Below are 21,686 nucleotides of genomic sequence, written 5' to 3'. Positions count from 1 at the left end.
TACTTTTATTGGCTTGTAAAACATAAAATCATGAAGAATCATGCCGTCATATAATGTTTAATTGCAACTGTTTTTATAAGTTTTACTGTATTTCTTCTGGTGTTCAGAGAAATAAGAAGAAGTGTCCGGGAAGCGCAATATGTGAATAAAGATAAATAAATCGTAATAGTGCAATATTGTTATGATTATGATCAGAATGAGATGTCTTGGCTCAATATTTAATACTCACAAACGTGAGAGGATATAAGGCACGTAAAGGTATCTTTAGGGATGTAGTTTTCACTCAGTAGACAAGGGATGCAGAACTCAGTGTTCACCCAAATATCTGGACTCCCAGGGACCTTAAGAAATACAACTGGACATAGTGCAGACCGTCTGTACAATTTATAATTGGTAAGTAGAAAAAGGGAGTTACACTCACATGATATCAGTTAAAAACAAGCATTTAGATCTCTCTGGATCTCGCCAGCCGAACGAATGATGTCTCCTAGCCCCTCTCTCGTGGCGTGCGTTCCAGCGGTGCGTTCCACTCAACCGGAAGTGATGTCATCCGCTCCGTCCACTTCCTGGGGTTTCGGCCGGCTCAGAAGAAAAACGTCACTCTACGCGTTTCACCACATGAAACCTATGTGGTGAAACGCGTAGAGTGACGTTTTTCTTCTGAGCCGGCCGAAACCCCAGGAAGTGGACGGAGCGGATGACATCACTTCCGGTTGAGTGGAACGCACCGCTGGAACGCACGCCACGAGAGAGGGGCTAGGAGACATCATTCGTTCGGCTGGCGAGATCCAGAGAGATCTAAATGCTTGTTTTTAACTGATATCATGTGAGTGTAACTCCCTTTTTCTACTTACCAATTATAAATTGTACAGACGGTCTGCACTATGTCCAGTTGTATTTCTTAAGGTCCCTGGGAGTCCAGATATTTGGGTGAACACTGAGTTCTGCATCCCTTGTCTACTGAGTGAAAACTACATCCCTAAAGATACCTTTACGTGCCTTATATCCTCTCACGTTTGTGAGTATTAAATATTGAGCCAAGACATCTCATTCTGATCATAATCATAACAATATTGCACTATTACGATTTATTTATCTTTATTCACATATTGCGCTTCCCGGACACTTCTTCATACTTCACATCACGAGGATTGACCGAGCAATCTCCACCGGGTTACAGCTGCATCTTCATAAACATTTGTATAAGTATCACTGTTTATATATATTTTTGCTTATATTTTTTGCACTAGTATCACTGTGTATCAACTGATAATCTAGAGCGCCACATTTTGATAAGTTTCCGTTCAGAGAAATAAGCAAATGCAATAATTGCAGATGTTCTGAAACATAGTCTGCCTTCAGATTTAAGATTAAATTAGTGGCCAGTTTTTGACTTAATACAAATGAGAACATTCAAGTACAATAAGTTAGTTTTCCAGTCTTGGTGACTAACCGAGATGGTGCGGGAAACTCATCATTACCTCCAGTCACAAACCAATACCATTTTTCTTTCTTTCTTTTTTTTACAATGTATTATTGGGACATCATGTTATACTTTTTGTTTTCACAGAGGCAATAGGTAAGTGAAAGTAATATGGTTCATTGCCATGTAGTAATCAAAGTGCCTTGCTGACTGGAGTCGACAGACATTTTGGTCCCGTATTGTGCAGTACCAATTTAAATCCATCTCTTCATGCTGGTGATGCATGTACAGAATGTTAACATACTGTACAATGGATCGTCTGCTTTTTCTATCTGGTACCAGCTCAGCATGGGCCCCCTACTCTCCTTTGTCATTCGCTCTGTGTGGATTTACAACAAAGCTGCAGCTGCAACTTCTAACTTTTCCCTGAAGGGAGATATCATCTTTTGTTAAAAGACAATAGTTAAGTCAAAGGTTATGGTTAGTAAACCAGTAAATAAAATGAGTGAATTAACAACAAAAGAAAAATATATAGGTCACGATGAATCTTGCATGATTCTCTTGGTCACTGGGGAAGTTACGTGGGTTGCACTTGCCAGCTGCCGTTTGTGTGAATCAGTCTTCCTTTCCCCCCCGTTTGTGTGCTTTTATACACTGGCAATTAAGAGATGCTGTTATGAAAAAAATAAAATAATAATGGTGCAGTTTGACAGTGTTTGCATTTTAGTTCTCAGTTGGTATTTGATGACTGTATTTACAGAATAATCTGTTTGTTGGGGGGTTTAACATTTACAAGTCACGTGTTTTGGGGAGGTATGTTTGTTCAGCTCAGAGGTACATTTTTAAGGGAACGTATTCTTTTTGCTAACACCCCCTTATAAAACTGTGCTTGGCGTCCAAAGAATCTCATCGCGCTATAAGTGGATCGCGTTAGAAATAATGTACAATTGTATGCATTGTACAATAAAGTATTTAAGATACTAGTAATCGTGTTGTAAATTATTCATAAATACGAAAAGTGGGAGCCACGCTTGCATCGCGTTATAAGCGGATTCGCGTTGTATCGGATCGCGTTATAACGGGGTTGAGCTGTAGTAAGCTGTTTTGCAAAGCTGTTAACATCTATATTATTAACCTAGTTTACATTTCTTCCTAGGTTGGTACAGAGGCTATACTTTAAGAAAGAAATCAAAAAAGGTATGTACAGTAAGTGAATCAGATGGTAGAATAAATTAATTATACCTTTTTGTGCGAACATCATTCTAACAAGTTTTTCCATGTGTGAAGGTCAGCAGACATTTACAGACTTGGTCTCAGAGATTTTTATTTTCATTAAAATACCAAGAACTTTCCTTACAAATACTTGCTAAATACTTATTGTTATGATCTTTATGCTGACTTCTTTCAGCATTATCACAGCAAAATGCAGAGCACTGGTAATGATTACGGTTTGTAAAGCTGTGATCAAATATATTGAAGACGACTCCTAATTTGTTGAATTACAGTTGCATTGAACGTGATAAACCATCCATTTTAAGATTGGAGAGTCACCAACACTAGGAATTCAGAGCTCTTCATCATCTTAATTTTCTTCACTGGCACTAAAGGTGTTGGCAAGTGGAACCTTCCTGGAATTGAAATAGAGCACAATATGAATATAAGAAATACAGTAATTTAGCAAGTCTGGGAGCAGACTGGGGCACTGTACTTGTGCTTGAATGAAAATGATTGCATGTTGTGTCAAAACCGCTCATATTAGTATATGAAACAGGCTAGCTATGTTTCCCATGTGTTTTAAAATTCACAAAATAATAGCATGAAAAAGAACAGCAGTCAGTGTTGTGTTTCAAGGGCTTAGATGAAAACTGGTTCGTAAATAATATAAAGCTTCCCCTAAAGCATGTGTTAATATAAAGGAATGGGAATGGCTACTCCATCACACCAAACAGAAGGCCATAACATGACAAAATCAATACATAAAAAAAAACCCTGTTTATTGTAGAAATCCAAAAAATTAAGATTATTGTAAAATATTGGATTATATTGCCTTGTTTATTTAAATGGTTCTGAAGCAAAAGATGAAACTGTGTGCTCATTTACATGTCATCTCCCAGAATCCCTGGCTGCAGTGGAAGCACTGTAAATGTGCTCACAAGTGATATTTGTATTTGCTGTATGCTATACGGTGGATGTTGTTCGTCACTTTTTTTTTACCCACCATAACTTATTAGAGAGAGGTGTGTGTGTGTGTGTGTGTGTGTGTGTGTGTGTGTGTGTGTGTTTACTCAAACTGCAGTGTTTTTTTCTTATTTTTTTCAAATAAACTTTCTGACAGTGAATGTAATACAGTGTGAGAGCACGCTCGCTGGTGCTTAAGCGCCGTGACGTCAGGCACTCATGGTGCCCGGGCGATTCCTGACCAGCGAGTTGTGCGCGTGGGGGGTTGCTGGGGGGCGTGCATAAGCGGTTTGCCCTCATTGGCTGAACCACGCGTGTGACCAGGGCAAGTGTGACAAATACAAGAAAATTTGTCTCGGCAAGCAGGGGAGCGCTAACGGCACGTGAACCCGCACTCTGGACCAACACATTGTCGCCATGTGTTTGATCGCGTGCTCAGCTTCACCCTGGACGCGGCCTAAGGTGCAGCATGTACACAACCAAGAAAATAAAGGTGTTACATGATCGTAGTACATTTTCTGTAGATTGAAGATAACTTTTTTCCTGCTTCATACACATTACTGGTAGGGTAGGTTTTCATACTTGACATTCACTTTTCTAGGGTATATTTCCTGCAAGCTACATTCATCTTAAAGAAGCAATAGTTGACGGAAAAGGGTAAGTTGACCTGTCTCTTTTTATAAAATATTCGACATTGATTTATTTATTAATTTATTGAATTCATTTAATTCACTTAACCTCTCCAGTGCTAAAGGGCAACACATTGAAGGTCACTGGAGCTATGAAGGGATTCAACATGTATTTGCTCTATTTTATTCAAAGTGGAAAATCTTTTGTGGTATACATTTTTTCTTACACTTGATAAGTGCTATTATAAATGTGCTTGTATACTTGCATACAGGCACACTAATGTGTAAAGTGTAGTTTGTTAGTGCTGTGTATAGATAGAGATAGAGATATATATATATATATATATATATATAAAAAAACAGGCGCACACCTAGTGCATTAACGTAATAAAATATATATTAAAGGAACATAAAATCAAACAAATGCCCACTCACAAGAGTACTGCAAAATAAAGCATATATGAGATAGGCTCTCATGTGCCAGCAACGCAGTCCTCTCGATCCGGCTCGAGGCAGCAGCGTCCTCCCGTGACCATCCTTCGTGTAACCGGATAGCTGGAAATAGAGTCCCTCCTATTGGGTGTTCAGTGAAAAGAGTCCCTCCGGGAACTAGCAACTGAAAATCCTTTGTGCCGGTAGCAGAATCGCGGGAGACACAGGAGCCAGCGTCTCACATCCAACAGCAGCAATGTTCATGGGCAAATGACGGCCACAATCAGACCACGCGCTACGCGTTTCGTCATCGATGATGACTTAAATGATTCAATTTAATAGCTTTGGTTCAAGATATATTAGAAAAACAACACGTGACATATTACACAGTGTCATGATTTATTTAACAAAAATAAAGCCAAAATGGAGAAGCCATGTATGAAAAATTAAGTACACCCTTACTGCTTCCATAGGAATTAAGATGCTAAATAGCAGACAGGTGCTGCTAATCAAATGCCCTTGATTCATTGATCATCAGCAAGTGTGACCACCTCTATAAAAGCCAAAGTTTTAGCAGTTTGCTGGTTTGCGGTATTTAGGTGTGTGTTAACACAATGCCAAGGAGGAAAGACATCAGCAATGATCTTAGAATAGCAATTGTTGCTGCCCATCAATCTGGGAAGAGTTATAAGGCCATTTCCTTACAATTTAAAGTCCATCATTCTACAGTGAGAAAGATTATTCAAAAGTGGAAAACATTCAAGACAGTTGCCAATCTTCCCAGGAGTGGACGTCCCAGCAAATTCACCCCAAGGTCAGACCGTGCAATGCTCAGAGAAATTGCAAATAACCCAAGAGTTACATCTCAGACTCTACAGGCCTCAGTTAGCATGTTAAATGTTAAAGTTCATGACAGTATAATTAGAAAAAGACTGAACAAGTATGGTTTGTTTAGAAGGGTTGCCAGGAGAAAGCCTCTTCTCTCTAATATGAACATGGCAGCATGGCCTAGGTTTGCAAAGTTGCATCTGAACAAACCACAAGACTTCTGTAACAATGTCCTTTGGACAGACGAGACCAAAGTGGAGATGTTTGGCCATAATGCACAGCGCCACGTTTGGCGAAAACCAAACACAGCATATCAGCACAAACACCTCATACCAGCTGTCAAGCACGGTGGTGGTGGGGTGATGATTTGGGCTTGTTTTGCAGCCACAGGACCTGGGAACCTTGCAGTCATTGAGTCGACCATGAACTCCTCTGTATACCAAAGTATTCTAGAGTCAAATGTGAGGCCATCTGTCCGACAGCTAAAGCTTGGTCGAAATTGGGTCATGCAACAGGACAATGATCCCAAGCACACCAGCAAATCTACAACAGAATGGCTGGAAAAGAAAAGTATCAAGGTATTGCAATGGCCCAGTCAAAGTCCAGACCTCAACCTGATTGAAATGCTGTGGCAGGACCTTAAGAGAGCTGTGCATAAACAAATGCCCACAAACCTCAATGAACTGAAGCAACTTTCTAAAGAAGAGTGGGCCAAAATTCCTCCACAACGATGTGAGAGACTGATAAAGTCATACAGAAAACGATTACTTCAAGTTATTGCTGCTGAAGGTGGTTCTACAAGCTATTGAATCATAAGGTATACTTCGTTTCTCACACGTGGCTTCTCCATTTTGGCTTTATTTTTGTTAAATAAATCATGACACGGTGTAATATGTCATGTTTTGTTCATCTGAGGTTGTATTTACCTAATTTTAAGACCTGCTAAGGAACAGAGAATTGTTATTATGTCCTGATATGTAAAACCATAGAATTCAAAGAGGGTGCACTTTCTTTTTCACACAACTGTACATACATATATATATACAGGCATACCCCGCATTAACGTACGCAATGGGACCGGAGCATGTATGTAAAGCGAAAATGTACTTAAAGTGAAGCACTACCTTTTCCCACTTATCGATGCATGTACTGTACTGCAAACATCATATACGTGCATAACTGATGTAAATAACGCATTTGTAACAGGCTCTATAGTCTCCTCGCTTGCGCACAGCTTCGGTACAGGTAGGGAGCCGGTATTGCTGTTCAGGACGTGCTGACAGGCGCATGCGTGAGCTGCTGTTTGCCTATTGGGCGATATGTACTTACTCGCGAGTGTACTTAAAGTGAGTGTACTTAAAGCGGGGTATGCCTGTAATATATATATATTCTTTTGTATTATCAGAGGATTTGCTGTGTCAAGAATGTTACAGCACTTTAAATTCACTGACAATACATTCTATAATTCCCAGAAGTGAGCGTACCCCATTTTATATCAAGGGGTTAAGTGCTGTTATATTAACTGTTTTTTATTTTATTTTGTTGTTGTCTGTCTTACAATCATCAGTATTCTAACCATCTGATTACTGCATAATTATATCTCTAGTCTGATTACAAAATTGACTTCTAGAGCAGAATTAACACACTAAAATAGCATACAGCTGATTTATTTTTAAATGATGAATATATTTAAAAAAAATTAAGTAGTTATGAATGTTAATGACTTGCAAAAAACTGTTTTAATATAAAAATGTATCCAGCTTGACAACTATTATACGGCAGGCTACAGCAGTCCATGTGACAGACACTTCATTACAATGAGAAAATGTATACTGTCCTTGACAGGACGGTGTTGTAGACAGAATATCAAGTATTTCTTCAGCAATAATCTATACTGCTTCAATTAATCTGCCCCTGTATGTGTATTACTTTGACTTGTATCTTATGAACTATGGATTTTGAGATTTTAAAAAATAACCAATTTCTTGCTTCCCATTCTTTTAAGTAAAGTACAAGTCATTTCGACGTGCTATGCAAACCTTTTGCTCCATAGCAAAATGTTTGTTGGTAATGTGGCACAGAATAGTTTGATGGGTTAAGGAAAGCTTACATTTGCAACAAGATAACAAGTCTTTTTAACATGGAATAAAGGTGAAGCGAGGATCTGTTTTGCATTGTTAGCTCTTGAACAGAATTTCTTTGGCATGTCACTTTACATCCCTTTGTTCACCTGCAATACATTTTCTGTTACTTGACTTTCAAAGAGTTATTGGTATGCAATAATGCATATCATCTACCATCGGGTGTAGTGAGTGATTTATATTAGACCAGAGGTATGAACAAAATTATACTGCTTAATCGCGTTGCTTATTTTATTTTTTATTTTTGTGTTAAATCTGGAATTTTAGGCAAAATGAAACGGTTGTTCCCAGTGAAATTCCACTTGTTCAAGAAGTCACTACAACACTACGAGAGTGGTCCTTCATCTGGCGCCTGCTTTATGTTGTATGTATATTACTCCTAGTTGCATCCTAATGAATACTTTCATATTTTCATTGGCAAACATGACTATTTCCACCTTTAGAATGTAATGAATAAGTTCTTTAGTGAAAAATAAGTTCCGTATTGGCCCGAATATAGTACGGCCTCGCACATAATACTGTACGACTCTAAAGTTTTGAAGGTGTTCTACATGAAAAATAAAAGGTGTTAGGCTGCGCATATAATACGAGTACAGTTTTCGGAAGGACGTTTTTAGGAAAACAACATAGCACTATATTCAGGCCAATACGGTATATAATCATGATGGGCATTGCCTGTACTCTTTCCTATTACATGCTTTCCTCCTTTACTTTCTGTACTCTAATTTGTAAACTTACAATTGTCTAATATCAAAACAATTGCTGCATAAAAAAATAAATCGCTTTGTTTTTAAGTTCTATTGTTTCAAATCTCAAAATCTAATCCGTTGTTCTTTTATTTATTATTAGCAAGATAATCGAGAGATGTTTAATTGCGTAAGAAATATGATATATGACCTGGTGGAATGGAGATCACAAATACTGTCGGGAACACTACCACAAGATGAACTTAATGAACTTAAAAAGAAGATCACTGCCAGAATTGATTATGGAAACAGGTTTGTAGAACCAGACATTGGTTGTTGAGTTATGCAGCCGGATACATTACCCTACTAATTGTTAGGTACCCTCTGGTGGTTACATTGCACACTTTATTACCACCCTAGTGTGGCAACTACCTCTACTAGGCAATACACCTTAGGGTTCACGTTACCATCCTGGTCCATCCCCACCCTATTTTTAAATACACCACACATGTTTTTTCTTTATTAATTTTTAGCGTGTAACCTCTTTTTTAATATTACTTATTAAATGCTATGTTTTAATAGTCCTGGAGTGCATCCAAAAATGAGCTTCTAGCTAGAGAGTGGGGGTGAAATCACCACACTCTCTGTTTGTGATATACAATTTATCTAGCTCATTGGTTGCACCCTTTTTTTTTTTATAATTATCTTTCCATTAAATCTAAGAAGAAAAGTGATTTTTAAGTCCTACATATTAAGAGTCAGCATTTAATGACATGAAGCGTTTCCTTTGAATTATAAAAGATAACTGGATATAACGCCGAAAGTCTTTTTAATCTGTACAATTTAATTAAATGGCAAATCTAAATACCCAGTGAAAAATTAATATTCTAAAAAAATGAAAATCTAAAACTAGGTATCTGCATACACTTCTTGTCTCACAATAGTCTGCCACCTTGAGTTTGAGAAGTTAGGGCTATATCTGTTGTTGCCTTTAAGAGACCAGAGAGAATTATGAGAGCGAGGAAGGTTCAGTGACTGTTTTATATTTGTTTTGTATTAATTAATTTTGAGACCTGTTCTCATTAGAGTACGTCTTCCACATAGTCTAACCTCTGAGCTAACATCATTTGATCATTATCAGCTTTAAACCACGGCACACGCATTTCTCCCACACAAATGTGTGCGGGGAAAAGACTGCGGGGAAAAGACCTTCCACTGGACAGTTGCCTTTGCAGTTGGCCCATCTTTGCTTCTCCGACTGCTCAGCTTCATGTAAAACGAAAGATGGGGATGATCATTTGAAATGTATACAGAGAGCTGGACTGAGGCAAAATTGAGAACGCTGAGTGAAGTTTCTGTGCGAGGTGTGTTTAGAGAGCGCAGAATTTTGGAGAGGCACTCATGCTGTTTTTAGTTATTGTGGCATAATGATGGAGCATGAGATGCTAAAGAAAAGCAGAGGTGGAGGAGTCATTGCAAGGGAATTGAAGGGCGATTTTGAAGAGATTTGATAGATACTACATATAAAGAGAGAGATCTAAACAGATAATGTATTGTGGCATAGGACCTAACGATTCTGCCCATTGCCTACAGCAAGTATAGCCTTATTTTTCTTGTTGGGGAATTAAGGAATATTCTAGATATGCATGTGAACATGTAGTTTATCAGTAAAATGCGTGTGTATTTTACTGGCATCGTTATTACATCCAGTAAGAACATCATTTTTGATAACACAATACAGCACAACAAAATATTTGAATACATATAATAGTTTATTAAACCTAGCATTGTCAAATTCTGTACAGTATATATTTATGATATACTGTATCTCTAAATTGCAACTACCGTTTAACTTATAATTTAAGGAAGGGTTTGCTTATATGGTGCTGTAGTGAATCATGGATCCTTCTGCATATCTGTAAAATGTGATTATCAAGATGTTTCCTTTATGAGAATAGGTGATGCTTCGGTATGCACGCTGTCTTTTAGCCTTTAAAAGTATGAATGTTTCATGAAAATCTAATTTAGGTTTTGGTTCAATGTGATATGGCAATTTTGCATTTCCTGTGACTGTGTTTAACTTTGCATAGAGACAATTTTGAGACAGATCCATGATTCCATTCAGAGTACAGAATTTAAAATCTAACCTTCTACTCAATTAATGAATTCCTTGTTTGTTATTGTGTCTTGCCATCTGGCAATATATTTGCTTAAAGTTTGCACAGCCTCCAGATGCTCTGTGTTAAAATATGATTGAACATCTTGAGAATTTGCTTTGTTTTGAAAGTTCTGCCAAATGGAAACAAGAATTATTGAAGAACATTTTCAGTCTCCTCGAAAATGAATGGTTAAATTCTTGGGAAGCAAGAAAAAAATAAAAAGATGTGTATCTGCAAAATGAAATCCATTCTATGGGGTCTATTCTAGCAGCTTCGAAATGGGAGGAGGACGACTTCCTACCTTACGAACATCTCCAGTTGTGTATATGTCCCCTCAAACCTCCCTCCAAATAAATGTATGAGATGGCTGTGCTGAATAAGGAACATACCTCAGGTACCCCGGGAGATCTTAGCATGAGTCTCACATCCTAAAATATATCCTTAAAAACCAATCAGATGAAGGGGGTTCCAGTATTAGACCCAACAGTATTAGGCTGCGCTTATAGTGGCGCGACAGTGATGCGACGTCGCGTCAAAAACAAATGCATTGTCGTTGGCGCTTATAGTGCACGCGACGGCGATAGCGCGACCAAGCGACAGTGCTACCAAAAATCTGGTAGTCACTGTTATTTGATTTTTTTTTGCGACGGTCTCCCCTTGTGACCAATCAGAGAGCTTCTCCGTCCCTCTGCCTTCCCCCCTTCTCACGTCACTGGCCTTGTAGCCAGTGTCGTCGCCTAAACTTCAAATACAACTATGGCAATGGCGACGGGTGAAGTCATCGGTCTCATCGCCTGCACTATAAGCGCAGCCTTAGAACCCACAACTTTTCCATACAGGGCAGCAGCTCTAACATTGAACTGATCCAGATGCTGGGAAATGCTGTTGTTACCGCATACTTTTGAGCTCTACTACTCACACCTGTAACCCCCTCCCCATGTTTCCTTTGAAGCAGCAAAACATCTGAAATCTTATGGTTTGTTTTTATTAAATACAAAGTTCTGTAGTATTAAATGTTTTTATTATTATTATTATTCAACTCTTAATGCCATTTTTAATCGATTTTTAAAGCACCCTTTTGATTTCTGTAGCAGGTTTTAGCCCACCTTCAGGTCATTTTGCTTGTAAAGCAAGTACAAAAATGGGGCGGTTTGTCATTTTTTTTTTTTTATAATACATGCGGTTTAGAAAATGCGATTTGCAATAGAGAATATACCGTTTTTTCACACACCTCTTACCGTGAGTTCTGAGCAATTTGTCAGTGACAAAGTCGAAGCTACTAGAATAAGCCCCTCTGTTTCATGGGGCGGCATTAAGAAGGCATTTTATTATGTACTGCTAGTTGGCCCTTTCGGACTTGGTGGGGGTCTGTAACCAATTTTAGAAGACATTTAAAAGGAGTGGCCTGTATTTATTCTTATTAATGATGGCACTAATATCTCTACAAATGTGAAAGTTTTTAGATTTTTTTTCCCATCTGAATTCACATCTGTTGAATGAATACAGCTGGAGTGGCACTGAGCGAAAACGTGACCATTACACTAATGTTTGTTTTTCCTTATACTCTAGAGTCCTTGATTTGGACTTGGTTGTTCGAGATGAAGACGGCAACATTTTAGACCCAGAACAAACCAGTACAATTAGTCTTTTCAGAGCACATGAAATAGCATCCAAGCAAGTTGAGGAAAGAATAGAGGAAGAAAGGGTAGGTTCATTGATGGTACAGAAGATCAATTATAGTTTGGTTTTTAATATAGGCAATAATAGTTAAACAAAACTCCAACTTGGTTTTCCCTTTTTTGTTCACTGGTGTTCATTAATGACATATGGTAGAGAAACATATGAACAGCCACTGCTGTGGTTAACTGTATTGGAAAACATATGCAGACTCTTGCTTTGCACTAACTAATAAATAGCTGCGCACAGATACCAGCAAACCCTGCACATACTGTACCAACACAGCACACACCAGCAAACGCTGCACATACCAACACACACCAGCCAACGTGCTGCACATACCAACACTGCACACACATACCAACACTACACATACCAGCAAACAGGAGAGTGCACTATAGGGGGTTGTTGTATCCTTCACAACCACCTCCAACATTGTCTGTCTGTGTTTGCTTTAAACCCTGTGCCCCCATGAACCTACAACTATTTGGCTGAGCGGGTGAAACTCTCCCTTCTGTCACTAAATACCAACACTGCACACACACACCAGCAAACACTACAGATACCAACACTGCACACACACACACACACACACACACACACACACACACACACACACACACACACACACACACACACACACACACACACACACACACACACACACACACACACACACACCAGCAAATGCTGCACATACCAACACTGCACACACACACCAGCAAACGCTGCACATACCAACACTGCATGCACACACACCAGCAAACGCTGCATACACAGCACTGCACACACACACACGCCACGCCAGCCCTGCACACATGCACACATTCCAGCCCTGCGCGATATACTGTAGGTATGTTAGTGTGTTTTATCGGTTGATTTTTGGTTATTGCTTTTTTTATAAATATTATATTTTACATATTACAGTATTTTGGAAAATATGCAATGTTATTGTGTGTGTAAGATCTTGATACACAAGTATGAATCCTTGAGTTTACAATCTAATAGTAGCCAGGAGCAGTAGGGGGTCGGTGTGCATTTAGTATACAGTATTTTTCTACATCTGCTTTCAGTCTGTTTAAGAATTAGTTTTTTTCAATTATGTTCTCAATATTTATTTATTTTTTCCCTCTTTTTACAGTCTCAGAAACTGAATGACATCAACAGACAGGCCAAGTTTGCTGCCACTCCTTCGTTTGCCCTGTTTGTCAACTTAAAAAATGTTGTCTGCAAAATTGGGGAGGATGCGGAAGTCCTCATGTCTCTTTATGACCCTTTGGAATCCAAGTTTATCAGGTGGGTAGTACTTATATATTTAAATTAAACATGTACTAATACTATACACAAAAACGATTCATGTTCTATTGGGGCTGTTATATACTGTGTGCGGCCGTGCCTGTGCGAAAGCGCGTGCACATGCCGCACATGTTTTGTGTGTATACTGTGCGCGAGTGAGGTACTGTGTGTGTGTGTGTGTGTGTTTATTTAAATACGTTTCCAAATAAATAAATGAATCCTTTTAATAATTTTTTTTAATAACATTGTACATACGGACGAGCTAACGAGTATTCTAAAACTTGCCTTAAACTAGCCGGGTACATGCTGGGCACATGCTGGGTACATTTCAGTGACATTTCTGCAGAGGCTAACGGCCCCTCGGATTAACACAGCAGCGTTCCTGGCAGTCCCATTCAGTTTGAATGGGACTACCAGGGACCTCCGCTGTTAATCCGATGGGCCATTAATCTGTCTGCAGAAATGTGTGAAATGTTGCAGCATGTACCATGTCTTTTTGGAGATTGCCCCAGGTTTGTTTTAGAAAAATCATACATACATACATACATACATACATACATACATACATACATACATACATACATACATACATACATACATAAATACGCACATGCACTTACATTTTCAGCGGTGGTAGCGGCGCAAATTCTTTCTTTTTCTCATCTTCCCCCCTGTCGGCTGGTTCCACTCTCCCAGCCATGCGCGCGGGGCACCATTATAGAATGGCTGACTAACCTCAGCCAACTAAAACTGCGCACGGCATAGTGTGCGCACGCTGTATAGAGCCGGCCTAAGCCAGCAAATATTTGTAATACAATTTGAAGGATCATTCTATCTGTAAAGACTTTTTTTTTTTCTCTCCCCCACCATGCTCCATTTTATTCCCTGCTCTCTTAGTCACAATCCCCCCCCCCCCAGAAGCATATCAATGTTTAATGTTATGTTAATATCTTTCCCTCCAAGCATGTGGACACACACACGCACACACACACGTATAGTGGTACAGTACATACAAGAAAACTGAACAAGCCAGAGAATAACGCAGTTTACAATGTACATTTTGTGCCCTAAACATAAAATCTATTTTGTCGCATAACAAAAAATCTCCAGATAAAAGTTGCACTATTGAAATTCCAATCTTATTTTGTAGAGGCTGCATGAATATTTTGTAACAGATTGTCTGCTAAATTCAGTCAAAATATGTTGTAAGGAATTTGTCTTTCAGTTGAAAACAAGCTGTTGTAAACCTGGTGCACAGTGTAAGCGAAACATTTTTAGGAACACCGGCGAACTATCACAAGAAAGATGTCGTTGGGGCAGTAGGCTGTTGTCCTGAAAGAAACACAGAACTGTGCAACAATCTGTTTGTTTATATATTCATATTACAATGCCTTTTTATTAAATATACAATTACACAAAACAACATACATAATAATTGTATTTTTGTCAATGCACTTTACTCTTTTTTTTATTTCTAACATTGTTTTATAATTTAGCCCCTACAGCTTGGACCTCACAGCAGGAAATTTAAGTGAAGATACAAAACATTGTGCTATAATAATAATTATAATAATACTGCAATAATAATAACTTTATTTCATATAGCGCTTTTCTCCCAATGGGACTCAAAATGCTTCACAATTACAGTATAGTGCACAGTACTCAGCACATAGGATTGTTACAGACACAGTCCCTGCCCACATAAGCTTACAATCTATGTTTTTAGTGCCTGAGGCAAAGGGAGATAAAAGTGACTTCCCCAAGGAGCTGACACCTAGAATTAAACCAGGTTCCCCTGATTCAAACTCAGTGTTGTTTACAGTCAGTGTCTGTACTCACTGAGCCGCTCCTTCTAAGGCTGAGGACCCGCTGCGGTCGGCGGCAGCGTGCCACCAGCCCCTTGCCTCCAGTCTGGTGGTCCCCGTTGCCTCCTTCCGACGTGGCTCACTGCGTGCTGTGACGCGTCAGCCGGCCGGAGCTACAAGCCTCTGGTGATCAGAAGCGCTGATGCATCACGTGGTATGCGAGTGAGCCAATGAGGAGGGAAGGAGCTACGAGAGGGAGGCGGCTTGGGAGGGAAGTCTGTGATGACAGTTGTGCATAGCTCTCCTCCCCCCCTCTGGTGCCCGTTTCGCCGCTACTGTGCCCGGAATCAATAGGGCTCTGTGTTTTGGCCCGCCCCCCCTGTCATGGCTGCGCCTCCCTGTCCCGTTTTGGAACCCCCGCGCCGAAAAAAGTTATCTGCAGACCGCAGATCGCGGTGCAGTGACTTGCACGTGCCGCCGGCAAGCAAGGCGGCCGGGCGGGCGCGTGCAGCGGGGCCTTAGCCTAAATAAGAGCTCGTATTTACCAAGGGAAAAATACTACTGCAGCAGCTACTGTATAAAGTTTCAGTAATTATGGCATAGTAATGAGGCATTTCAATACATGTTTGATAGATTTATCAGGCCCCAAAAATAAATGATGCACTTCTCTGCCCTAACTTAAAATGGTAACTAATGTAGGATCTTGATGACATTACAAACCTGTCGTACTTGCGTATGTTTTGTGTGTACTTTAATGTGGCCAAAACCAGCTGCCCATTCTGCATATTGTTTGCTCCCCCTCTTTAGCTTACTTGTTCCCTGTGAACGTATCCATTTGTGTTTAAATCAACCACATAACCAGTGTTAGATCCCACAAAGCGAAACTACAATAGATTGTGTAGAGAGGGCTCTCTGTCTCTCTCTCTCTCTCCTTCTTTCTCTCTCTCCTTCTTTCTCTCTCTCTTTCTCCTTCTCTCTCTCTCTCCTTCTCTCTCCTTCCCCTCCTGCTAGCTACGTCATGCTGATGAATACTTCCCTGCTCATTTTCTTGGCCTCTGAACTAGTGTTGAGTACAGGAGAGGAGACAGACAGTATTTATCAGCGCACTGTCATTAAATAGCTGACCAGAGGGGGCAGTGAGAAGCTCCGATCTGCGGCAGCAAAGTCCTCGCTCTCTCTGCACTGAGGAGAGAAGGTGAGCGTCTTGCTGGGTTTGAGCCACCTGTTGTCAGGGTGCCACCACGGATATCTCTATGTCCCCTCCCCGCTGGGCCAGTCCGACCCCGCAAAAATAACACTACTGACGTATTCCATTTTTGCAGAAGGCATGGATGGAGACTAAATCTCGGCGTAGTTGAATAATGAACAAATTCCTTTTAATGGTGCAATCCCACAGAGCTGACCAGAAAACAGCCTGTTTTCGTAAGGCATTTACTGTAACTGGCTTCCCTAAACAAATCTACCCTGTCAGATAGCAAGTGTTTTGTTGCTTTCAGTTATATGAAAATTAATTAGAACTTTAATTTTCCTTATCCCACCCTGTGTGTATCAGAGAGCTAATAATTTTAAGGGGAGGGGAAGAGTGGGGCGCTGGCAGTGCAAGAACTTGCCAAACACCACGACATCTGACAAAAAGGGAGAAGCCATATAAATCCTAACCCACTTTCAAGTTTCTGCTCAGTGTTTATTTAATACCTGTAGATCAAGAGTGGCCCACTCCAGTCCTCAAGGGCCATCAACAGGTAAGGTTTTAAGGATATCCCAGCTTTAGCACAGGTGGCTGAAGCAGGGACTGATTGAGCCACCTGTGCTGAAGCATGGACTGATTGAGCCACCTGTGCTGAAGCAGGGATATTTTTTAAAATCCGACCTGTTGGTGGCCCTTGAGGACTGGAGTGGTCCACTCTTGCTGTAGATAATTATTTTGAAATACTTTATAGATGTCAGAGTTGGGCCAAAAAAAAAAGAAAAGGCCTCAAACACAAAGGTGTAGCACCTTAAATATATGTCACTTTCATTAATATCTCTAGTCCTTGTAGGAATCCCCTCTTTAAATGTTCAGAATTAAAAAAAAAATAAGATTATCCAAATTGTGTGGAAATAAAGACAAAAATAGACTGCGGTGTTGCTGCTTTTATTTTAGAATGTCAGAAATGCATTTCTCCTGGTAATCGGTATTTACATTTTTATGCTGCAATAACACATCAATCCATTTTTACAGTGAGAACTATTTGGTGCGTTGGTCAAGTTCAGGCCTGCCCAAAGACATTGAAAGACTGCACAACCTACGAGCTATACTCACCGTAAGTTATTAGTGTTAATTCATAATATCCACACTATATTGTGCAATGGGAGATACAGGTGTGAAGCTATCGATATACATGAATCTATAATGTATGGGTATAGCAGTTAAGGCGGTCCCAGCTTGGAGCATACAATCTTAAAGGATACAAAAATATATATAGGAAACAGAAGTGCTTATTACCCTGAACACTTCTTTATGGTTGGAGGAAGAAAAAGCCTACTAGTGTCGTAAAACTTGCTTGAAGTACAATTATGGTGTATATAACTGCGTGCGTATCATGCAGTATTTGAATCGCGTGAAATAATGCACTGAAATATTATTTCACAGGATCTTGGCAGTAAAGATCTGAAGAGAGAGAAAATAAGCTTTGTTTGCCAGATTGTAAGAGTCGGGCGGATGGAACTGCGGGAAAACAATACAAGGAAATTAACGTCTGGGCTGCGACGGCCTTTTGGAGTAGCAGGTAATTTTATTTAGTTCCTTCATTTTATGCTTGAGCGTGACCAGAGGGGGACTGAATGGTTTAACCTACAGTATTAAACACTGCTTCATAAACGGCAAGGAATGTGGTTTCAGATGTATACTACAAATGTGGGATGTAAACATTTTTATTGTCAATAATAGTTCTCTCTATTCATCTTGCTCAAAATGCGATAGAAAGAGACATGTGCAACAGTTTAAAGTCTGCTCTGCTACACGTGTGTGTGTGTGTGTGTGTCTATTAATCATTGTTGTAGAGGTAAAACTCATAAAATGCCTATTTAGTCATTATTCAGACTAAGGGAAAACATAAATACAGACCCGGCGTCTTGGAAGATACAGTAAAGTTCAACAAATATCCAGATACACTGGCAAGAGCTATGCTCCTTGTGGGACAGTCCTGTTCATCCGGATCAACTTTGTAACTTCGTGGTAGGCATCCGAGATATATGGAATAAAGCACAAAGATATTACATAGTGTATACTGCTGTAAATATAGGACAAACTAACATATAACACTAATGAACAACACTGACTAACAAACAACAAAAAACAAACAACATTTAACATACAAACACGGCTGTAAACACAATTTAAACTAATTTATTAAAATATAAAATGGACACAAAATATCCATAAAAAAGAAGAAGGTTCTCTGTTGAAGGCGATCTGGTGGTTAAAACCAGAATCCTACTTACAATTGGGCAAGTTAAAGCTTGCATGTGGGTCCAAATCTTTAGCAAGGCAGCTGCTATTCTCCTCCAACAGCACAGGCGTCTGCAGCTCCTGTGGCAATGCTGTTTGTGTGTTCTGTGAAGGCAGTCACACGCTGGGGGGAGGGGCGTCTCCTGGATGCTGGTTACACAAGGGCTTCAGCTGCTGTACAAACTTCCTCTGGTAGCCGTGACCTCTGACCCTACATGTTTCTTGAAAAGTCACTTCCTCAGGGGTGTACCAGCACTTTTTCTTCTGGTTTAATAGTTCAGACTAACCAAAACAATAATAATTGTTTGTTCTTGTATAGCGCTTCTAGTTTTACGTAGCGCTATATAGAGACATTTTTGCAGACAGTCCCTTCCCCGTAGAGCTTACAATCTTATGTTTTTGGTGCCTGACGCACAGGGAGATAAAGTGACTTGCCCAAGGTCACAAGGAGCCGACACCAGGAATTGAACCAGGTTCCCCTGCTTCAAACTCCGTGCCAGTCAGTGACGTTACTCACTGAGCCACTCCTTCTCCCTATAAAACTCATTAAGTATGATTTTGAAATAATGTCAAAAAGAACATTTAATCGCCTTTTCCGTAGTAGTCAAAGAATGAAGTGAATGACTTTTACCTCTACAACGAATATATATAAATATAAAATGTGCTTTTAAGCACAGCATGGGACTTGCAAAGCAAGTCAAACCACTCACAGACATGTTTCAACCTTAATGGGTCTCATCAGTGTGAGGTTGGTTTATACTTGCTTTGCAATATTTTTAGGCTTGGTAGGTTTACCATATACATTTTAAGTTATGGTGGGTGAAAAAGCTGTGTGAACAGCGATGCATTTGCTTATATGGTCTCCATGTGAATTTATATTCCAGGCAAAAGGTGACACGTGCTCATTTGCATGTCATTTCCCAGAATCCCTTGCTGCGGTGGAAGTACTGTATTCTAGGTGATAATGGTTGAAATGCAGGGGTGCAGACCTGTCTAAGACATGTGAATGTGCTCACAAGTGATATTCTTTATTGTCTATATGCTATCGGTGGAGGTTTTTTGTCGCCTCTTTCACCCACCATAACTTAAAATGTATGTGTGAACGCACAAGCACCTAGTGAAATAAACCAAATTTGTGTGATAATATTGAGTGTAAGCCAATGTGACCTTAATCAAATATAATGAAAATTGTGTTCTAAATCTGTGTAATGGGACCATAGTCATATAGTGCAGAAATAAATACAATCAATAATGGTGACAATGATGAAAGAAGGTGAGGGAATATATCTGGATAGAAAAGACTCTAAAGTAAGTGGCTGCTTCTTAACGGAGTCCAATTCGAAGAAAATTAAATAAACACAAAACAAAGAAGCGCTCGTTAAAATATTAGCCTTATAGGATATTGGATCACCATTAAAGACCAATCTATTCGAGCCGTGTGTGCTGCAATTTGAATATAAGAACAATAAAATGTCCATCACGCTTTGAGGAGAAAGTGTCCGTATGTAGTACACAATGAGTTAAAGATTCAGTATGTCTGTGGATTGACTGAATATCCTCAAAGGACATGCAAAGTGTTTAGGAGTTGAGGTATTGGGATGATTGATCTGAGAGTCCTGTCCTCACCCGATTATTATTGTGCAACTCGACCTGCACAGGACAGTCTCAAATGTGATCCAAATTCCAGAGTAATCTAGTATTCCCCACTTCCACAGTGCCTCTAGTCCACATGAATATGTAAAAGATACAGTCCTTACCCACATCCTGGTCCAACGGTGAAGATGCAGCTTTTAAGCTGATATAGGCCTTTTTAAAAATGCCTTCTGCTGCAAGCTGAATGCCTGCTATGTGCACGTCACTCGTCAGTGACTGCTGCAGGGTATAGAGAGCTGCAAAATCCTGTAGGAGTCCTCCAATCAATAGGACTACAAGTCTCCTAGTTAGAACAGCGTCGTGATGTCAACCCTACGCGTTTTGTCATTATGCGTGTCTTCACCCCTGAAGTCACGCGCAGGGACGAAAAGTGTAGGGTTGACATGATAATATCAGTTGAGGACAGGTCTCTCAGATCAATCATCCCAATACATCAACTCCTAACCACTTTGCATGTCCTTGGAGGATATTCAGTCAATCCACAAACATACTGAATCTTGGAGTCTTTAACCCATTGTGTACTACATACAGACACTTTCTCCTCAAAGCGTGATGGACATTTTATTGTTCCAATATTCAAATTGCAGCACACACTGTTAGAATACATTTGTCATTTATGGTTATCTGTGATTTTACTAGTGATATATTGTGATTTCCGTTCCTTGTTTCTCTTCCTTTTTGTGTTTTTTATCCCCTATTGCCATATGGGGATTTAATAAATTCCTGAATATACCCCATATCCTATAAGGCTTATATTTGAACGTGTGTGTATGTGTATGTCTATATAGCTATTGTTACTTCTGTTGCATCCTGCTATAAAACAACCATCTGTAGATTCAGTGAGTGTAGTTTTCAACTTGGCAGTGATGTTAGAGCTGCGCTGTTTGTGTAAACCGCTTTTATATCATAGCTTAGCTATATGAGGGTTCTCTTTAGCACAAGACTATTGATGCAACAGTCTTGAATGGAATAACACCTAGTTACTAATAGAGGAGTTTAAACCTATGCAGTGATGTTGGAACTGCGCTGTTGATATTAACGGCATTTATATGTCCGTCTTGGTTACATCATTGTGCTTTTGACATATTCACCACAAACATATTGTGCATTGCGTAGCAATATAATTGGTAAGTGTGGGATATAATCCCAATAGTCAGGGCTCAGCTGTCCTAGGAATGTAGAAGCATACTCAGAGTAGTAATCTATAACCAAGGTATTTGCTTCTACGGCAGTGCTTCGCCATTGGACCCTTCGGGACTACTTTCTCTAGCAATATAATTGGATGCCTA

At 39.7% G+C, this 21,686-nt stretch overlaps 1 protein-coding gene across 2 annotated transcripts in view; it reads left to right on the top strand.

The window, feature by feature from the left end:
* Positions 1 to 21,686, top strand: part of DOCK1 (dedicator of cytokinesis 1) — a 279,647-nt gene that overhangs the window by 38,508 nt on the left and 219,453 nt on the right. For both annotated transcript variants that reach the window (XM_075612250.1, XM_075612249.1), the window contains exons 3-10: positions 2,580 to 2,620; positions 4,203 to 4,258; positions 7,899 to 7,995; positions 8,481 to 8,629; positions 12,046 to 12,181; positions 13,295 to 13,449; positions 17,476 to 17,557; positions 17,887 to 18,022. In XM_075612250.1, coding sequence (XP_075468365.1) covers positions 2,580 to 2,620; positions 4,203 to 4,258; positions 7,899 to 7,995; positions 8,481 to 8,629; positions 12,046 to 12,181; positions 13,295 to 13,449; positions 17,476 to 17,557; positions 17,887 to 18,022 — 852 coding nt within the window. The remainder of the gene's footprint in view (positions 1 to 2,579; positions 2,621 to 4,202; positions 4,259 to 7,898; positions 7,996 to 8,480; positions 8,630 to 12,045; positions 12,182 to 13,294; positions 13,450 to 17,475; positions 17,558 to 17,886; positions 18,023 to 21,686) is intronic.

This window comes from Ascaphus truei, chromosome 8 (assembly GCF_040206685.1).
Source record: "Ascaphus truei isolate aAscTru1 chromosome 8, aAscTru1.hap1, whole genome shotgun sequence".
In the NCBI taxonomy this organism is placed as follows: domain Eukaryota; kingdom Metazoa; phylum Chordata; class Amphibia; order Anura; family Ascaphidae; genus Ascaphus; species Ascaphus truei.
The sequence above is the reverse complement of the archived record's forward strand: the minus strand, read 5'-3'. Positions and strand labels throughout refer to the sequence as shown.